We start from the raw sequence: 7,195 nt of genomic DNA, 5'->3' as shown, positions 1-7,195 counted from the left end.
TAGGTTTATTTTAACTGATAGAGACAGAATATATAAAAAATCAGGGGGAATTTTTTTATATAAAGGTTATACATTTATTTGCATTTCAGTGAATGAAATGGACCACAGATAGTCCTGTCACTACTCCTAAGTCCGGTTGTTATGTATATAAAAAATACCTCCCAACAGAATCTGTATCTTCCGTTTCAATCTCTTCACCACCATGGTCCAGACCAATTAGGTTTAAATGATGTCAGGGACAAGATTGTGGACCTGCACAAACCTTGACTAGGCTACAGACAGAAGCTTGGTGAGAAGACAACTGTTGGTGCGATTATGTGGAATACAAAGTAACTATCAAATGCCCTTGTTCTGGAGCTACCTGCAAGATTTCCCCAATGGAGTTGATGATCATGAGAAAGGTTAAAGATCAGCCCAGAACTATACACAGAAGAAGCATGTTAATGATTTCAAGACAGTTGGGACCACAGTTAGCAAGCAAACCATTGGTAGCACGCTATGCCACAATAGATTGAAATCCTGAAACACCCGCAAGGTCCTCCTGCCCAAGAAGGCCCGCCTGATGTTTTGAACATCAACATGATTCAGAAAAGGCTTTGGCGAAAGTGCTGGCACTGCTGTGAGACCAAAACTGAGAGAAATGTTGACAATGAGCCCAAGAACGCCATCCCTACAGAGAAGCACAGTGTTGGAAACATTATGCTTTGAGCTTTTCTCTGCTACGGATACAGGAAGACTTCACCCCATTGAGGGGCTGAGGGACAGGGCAGTTTACCGTAAAATCTTGGACGAGAACCCTCCCCTTAATTAGATCACTGAAGATGGTTTCTGGATGTTCCTTTGACATGACAAAAACCCAAAACATATTGCCAAGACAACCAAAGAGTGGCTTAAGGAGAAGCACATTAAATGTCCTATAGTCTCTAGACCCTAGTCCTATAGAACATCTGTGAAGGAGGCTAAACCTCAAATTTGCTGAGAAACAGCCATGAAACCTTAAAGATTTACAGAAGACTAATAATATGAAAAAATTACGTTCAAATTTATGAAAATATCGAGTGAGTCACTTTACGAAAAACACTAGGAGCCGCTTTTTGGAATTTTGTTCTTTAGGAACTCTTGTATCGGCGGACCCCATATACTCCCATTATATGAAGTAGAGAGGGCTGCGGATTTACAAAACAATCTTCTTTATGGTTCTACTCAAGAAAAAATGTCACCTACATCTCGGATGGCCTGAGGGTGAGTAAATAAACGGCCAATTTGAGTTTTTGGCTGATCTATCCCTTTAAGTCTACTTCGAAGACGTGTGTGCGTGGAACGCCCCTTAGACATATTAGAACACTGCATTTTCGCAGCAAAATCACAAATATACTTTACTATGTAGCATCTCACAGGTTAACTTTACGCTACAGCACTACAACAAATGCGACTGCCACTCAAAGAAACGCGTTGTTGGCTAGTTATACACACTTTGGAAAACACCTGCCTCGCAGTTCTTCGCTTTGCTCTTGTGAACTTATCCTGTCCCGTGGGCTCATGGGATATATAAGTGTCTAACGTATCTGTCGCTGGGAGCTTCAGAATGTGAGTGTAACAGGTAAGACATACGGGAATTTCTCACCTACTTTTTTATGAATACTGAGGATTAGGACATACTGTGTTTTCTCATACTGTATAGTAGGTAAGTAGGCGTATTAAGACGATTCGGACGCAACAGCAGTATACGCACGTCCAAATCTCGCGAGAAATAGTGCATCAGCCGGGAAATTCTCGTTTGCTGTTTATGAAGACCGAGGTATCGGACATGCTATTCGTTTGCCTACTCCTTTTCGCCTACTATATAGTATGGCAGAATGATATTTCGTATTCAGCCTGTAAACTGTGTCTCGTTTCACAAGGCTGCGTCCTTGTGTCCTCCGGAGGTACCATCCTCTAAAGCAGTGGTTCTCAAACTTTTTTGGCTTAAGCACCCTTTTTATGATTTTTCAAGCCAAGTACCCCTTGACCAGACAACAACATTTTACTTTAACATACAGTGAAATAAGAGTCAAAGCGTTATTATATCTAAATCTATTAATTCATTTTTGCCCATCTTTGTGTAGTCGTAATTTCATATAAAAAACTATCATCATAATTTATTGATTTTCCTTATTTATTCCCAAATGTCAGTTTCTCTCATGTACCCCCTGCAGTACCCCTGGGGGTACGCGTACCCCCATTTGAGGAACACTCTATAGGATGCGGTATATGCAGGATTCTCAACTTAGAATTAAACAAGAAGTCCTTCGAAGGATATACAGAAAAGGAAACAGGAAGTACCACGTTGCTATGACAACACGTTGCACTGCACACCTGTCAAATTAATTTAAATGATTTCTACATGATTTAAGAGTTTAAAAGTTGGTTACTTTCTACTGCAAACAATAGCAAAAGATACAGTTTTGCCTTACTTAAAAATGTTAAAGTTAAAAAATCACTTAACACTTCTAAACCTATTTACTGCACATGCCTGTTCACATTAAAGAACGTGACACAAATCGTAAACCGTTCACATTTAAACACCACGTATAAGATTGAATGTGCAGCTGTTGCCGTTCATTCAAATAACAGACGTAGGCCGACGCAAAGAATTGTGGGTTATCAATCTCCAGCAACTAAGATTACAGCTCATGTGTCCTCCGAATTCGTTTCAAAGAAGGTCGCATTTGAAGGCTAACTCCTCGATGACGTAGCAGCCTTCGAATGAGACCTCTGGAGGACGCAGCCTATCGAAATAAGACACAGCCAAGTGACGCGTTCAGCTAGTCACGCGCTCTCGACCACCCACACACAGTCAAACACACACGTACACGCACACGCACACACACACACACACAGAGTTTTGAGGAAATGGCCGTGCGCTATCTGTCCGTCTCGAGAAGATATACCAACGATTTCTGCAGGTTGTCATCTAGTGCCGCAACCAGGTGAAAACACGTTATGACGTATCACTCGGTAAACTAGTAAACAACACTACAAAATGTGACTTTTGCTCAGAAATAGTCCAGTTTATCGTAAGAAGTGTTTGTGCGGAGGTTTCGAAGTGCTAACTGGCTAACGAGTTAACGGTATAGTCAATACACAAACCTCGGTGTGACGACGATATATACAAACCAAAATATTTTATATTTGGTAAGAAACGTCGAATAAGTCGCATTATATGTGTGTTTATCTTAAAAGTGTGAAATATACTTTTGAAGGAGTTCAGCTAAACAACTTCATCACAAAACATCTGGCGCGTTTAATATCACTAACTTATCTGTTTCTTCTTTAAATAAGGTTTTATTATTATACCAGTGTGAAACGCGATTTTAAAAGGTTATGTGTGTATATAGAAATGTAATGTATTGTGGAAAGTGGGACAAATATCACAGTCTCTTCGTGTGCTTGTTTTATTTTATCGATTGTTGATGTTTACATAACTTAAGGTTGTGTTATCGTCGGTCCTCCAGGTGATTTACTTTTACAACTGTTTACGTTAAACTGAGGGTAAGGTCAAATGTTAACATTTAGCCTGATGAAGGGCTTTTTATGGCATTCCTATGGAGAAGACTCCTTTATTTCTGCCACATGCCGAAGTTAAATGGCCGGAAAAATTGTTGCTTCGTTTTAGCTAACCAGTTGACTTTCAGATATTTTGTAGAAAGTACAAAATATGTAGAAAGGGATAGTTCACCCAAAAATAAAAAATCTGTCATATTGTAATCAACTTTGAGTTGTTCCAAATCTGTATACATTTCTTCATTCTGATGAACACGGAGGAAGATATTTGGAAGAATGCTTGTAACCAGAAAGATCATTGCCACGTATAAGAAAAAAAATATTCAATGGTAGTTAAATGTGACCCTGAACAGTTTGCTGTCCTACTTACAAATGTTTTTTATGTTCAACAGAGTAGTAGTCAAGCTCTCTTTGGTGTGGTTCTCAAATCCAGTCCTCAGGCCCCACCTGACAGAATATTTTAGATGTCTCCCTATTGAACGCATGAACAAGTTAATGAGATAATGAAGTGATGATTGATCAATAATGATGAACAGGTGATGTTAATCGCTGAAGAAAACATCATAAGTTCAAAAACCATAATGTTTCCTTTAGTGGGGCTCTTACCCTTGATTTATTTTTTATATCAGATGTTATAGTGTGTTTCTGAACAGCCATACAAAAGACAAATTTGTTGGAATGAAACCTTCTTAAATTGTTATAAGACAGATACAAATGAGGGGGATTTAAGTCTGACAAATATTGTGACACACCAAAAATCAACATTTCAACATCAAAAAGCTCAACATTTGCACAGCTATTATCAACACCAGGACGAAATAATTTTGTCCTTTGTCAGGCTCTTATAAATATGCTTCAGAAACAAACTATTTCAGCTAGCAAAAAATGTAACATAATAAATCAAGGGTAAGAGCCACACTTAATGAAAGCTCAACACTATTATGGTTTTTATTCTAGTGATTGTGTTTGTTAACATCACCTGTTCATCATTATTGATCAATCATCACTTCATTATCTCATTAACTTGTTCAGGTGTTCAATAGGGAGACATCTAAAATATTCTGTCAGGGGGGCCTGAGGACTGGAGTTGAGAACCACATAAACCATTCTTCCAAATATCGTTCTCAGTGTTCATCAGAACAAAGACATTTATGCAGATTTGGAGCAACTCGAAGGTGAGTAAATGATGACAGAATTAAATATTTTTGTTGAACTATCCCTTTAAGAAATGTGTGAGCCGTCTCAGATGTGTACTTTCACTAGCTCCGCCAGGCAGTTTCAGGTTGTGTTGCAACACAGTCTCATGGGAATTTGTGAAAAAGTTGTGCTGAGTGACACGACAAAAAGAGGAAAAGCGTGTTGATGAACACGAATAAATAGATTACAGTTCATCACAATTTTACGTTCAGAACAGATCTGAATGACAAAATCTTGTCATGGTGGGAAGGGGTTGTGTATACAGTCCTTATAATATGGTTAGTTGACAAATAAACCGCTTGTGTCCTGTGGTGTGACCTAGCAAAAAAAAACTAACAATGAAGATAAATCTCTTTGATGGTATTTTATATTATAAATATAAAAAAATAACATAAAATATTATTAACAGTTTGTTTTCTACAATTTTGCTTTCACATAATAGGACACGCTGTACAATTTATTTCTCAACTGCATTTGAAAACTCGCGTTATAGGTTAATGAAAACTCTAATCATTTACTCAGCCTTTTTGTCATTTCAAACCTGTACGACTTACTTTATTCTACAGGACACAAAAGATCAAACAGCGTCGGCACCCATTCACTTCTATTGAATGGGTTCCAGTACACAACTTTCTTCTGAATATCTTCTTTTGTATTCTGCGGTAGAAAGAAAGCCATACAGGTTTGAAATGAGAAGAGGGTTAGTTAATGATGTGAGAATTTTTGTATGGGGTGAACTATTACCTTACTACTTCCCTCTTGTTTTTGATACAGGTCTTTCCTAGGCTTCTTCAGCACTGCAGCGGAGCAGCGTAGTGCTGGAGATGATTGTCATGGGCACGATGGCGATGATGATCACAGTCATCTTGTGACACATTCTAGGACGTTGGAGACGAGAGCTAGAAAACTGGAGCAGCAGGTTGATGACCTCACTGTAAGTTTCTTTATAGCCCAAATATATACGGTCTTTCTGAATTCAGAAATTCTGCAAGTTCTGTTTGTTACCACAAAAATATTTATTTATTTATCTGAAATTATATATTATAGTGCATTTTTGTACAAACATCACTAGTAAGAGTAGGGATAATAATAAAATACATGTATTATGTTTATTTAAAACGTAACTTGAACTATTGTGCTTTTGGTGATTGTTAATCAAATCTCTTGCTTTTTACAGGAGAGATACAAACGAGCCATTGCGGACTCGGACAACGTTAGAAGAAGAACACAGAAATTTGTTGAGGACGCTAAATTATTTGGTAACTTATTTCGATTTCTTACCATTTGTGGCTTCAAATTAACTTGTCTTTTATTTATTTTTATTAGGTATAACCCAAATATGCTGTTTTTCTCCTGCAGGGATTCAGAGTTTCTGTCGTGACATTGTGGAGGTGGCAGACTTGTTGGAGAAGTCTTCAGTAGTAGAAGAGAGGGATGGAGCTCAGCAGCTGTCACAATATCTGGCACACATACAGGGACGGCTGCAGGAAGTGTTCACCAAGCATGGACTGGAGAAGATGAGCCCCATTGGAGGCCAGTACGACCCGTATCAGCATGAGATAGTCTGTCACAGTCCTGCCGAAGGTGCGGAGCCAGGCACTGTAGCCTTGGTTAAACAAGACGGCTACATTCTGCATGGACGTACCATTCGCCATGCCCTTGTGGGTATTGCTGTAAAGACGCAAGAGCAGTGACAGGGCCTTGGTTTAGTCGTCTCATGTTTAACAACTCTTTTATAGTGTTAGTATGTATGTTTTTCAGTGTTCCAACATCTCTAGACAACTACACATTTGATTTACGTTCTGATTTAATGGTTATTTATGTGTATTTATGAACTTTGTTTGTTTTTTCTTTTCTAATTCCGCTCCAATAGATTAGGCCATTTTTTTTATTTTGTAAAATCCCTATTTACAGATGTCTACAATGTGCATTTAGTGTTTGGAGGGATTCATAAATGTGTAAAAAGATGTAAAAAGACATCAGTGTTGTGTTGTTTAACACAAATTTGAATGTTGAAAGGACGTGAAAATGCACTTTACACCCTTGTCATGGTGGCTTCTGTAAGTGATGAGCAAATTTGTTGTTTAAGGAAAAAAGCAATGGAAAGATAATATTGGCTGGTCTACTATGTGTCAAGTAAATGTCTTAGCATTACCCCAAAAATAAACGAAGAGATGCACATATGATATATATGTATCAAAAGTTGAAAACGCAATTTTCGGTAGAGAAAAATGAACATCACAAATATTTATATATATTTATTTAGTTTGAAATAGGTTGCCCTGATAGATTATTGTTGTATTGTATTATTTTTGTATTTGAAATGAGAACACGTGAGTCGTCTAAAACTAACTTTTTTACAAATGTGTGCTTGTGAATGTTGTAAACGAAAAGTTTTGCATGTGAGGACTGAATAAAATTTTAATATTTACTCAATCTGTGCAATAGGGGTCAG

The 7,195-nt window shown here is 37.9% G+C and overlaps 1 protein-coding gene across 1 annotated transcript; it reads left to right on the top strand.

Annotated features, from left to right (window-relative positions):
• Positions 1-2,798: 2,798 nt before the first annotated feature.
• Positions 2,799-7,176, top strand: grpel2 (GrpE-like 2, mitochondrial). Its single transcript, XM_056731884.1, has 4 exons — positions 2,799-2,969; positions 5,515-5,674; positions 5,918-5,999; positions 6,100-7,176. The coding sequence occupies exons 1-4, from the start codon at positions 2,893-2,895 to the stop codon at positions 6,432-6,434; spliced, it is 654 nt and encodes a 217-aa protein (XP_056587862.1). The 5' UTR covers positions 2,799-2,892; the 3' UTR covers positions 6,435-7,176.
• The last annotated feature ends 19 nt before the right edge of the window (positions 7,177-7,195 follow it).

The sequence above is a fragment of the Triplophysa dalaica genome, chromosome 19, assembly GCF_015846415.1.
Source record: "Triplophysa dalaica isolate WHDGS20190420 chromosome 19, ASM1584641v1, whole genome shotgun sequence".
NCBI classification, from domain to species: Eukaryota; Metazoa; Chordata; class Actinopteri; order Cypriniformes; family Nemacheilidae; genus Triplophysa; species Triplophysa dalaica.
The sequence above is the reverse complement of the archived record's forward strand: the minus strand, read 5'-3'. Positions and strand labels throughout refer to the sequence as shown.

Bases quoted from the DNA above. Each gene is read 5' to 3' on its own strand.
- grpel2 (XM_056731884.1), top strand. From the start codon at position 2,893: ATGGCCGTGCGCTATCTGTCCGTCTCGAGAAGATATACCAACGATTTC. The intron at 5,675-5,917 runs GTAAGTTTCTTT...TGCTTTTTACAG, and splicing joins AGCAGGTTGATGACCTCACT to GAGAGATACAAACGAGCCAT. The intron at 6,000-6,099 runs GTAACTTATTTC...TTTCTCCTGCAG, and splicing joins TGAGGACGCTAAATTATTTG to GGATTCAGAGTTTCTGTCGT.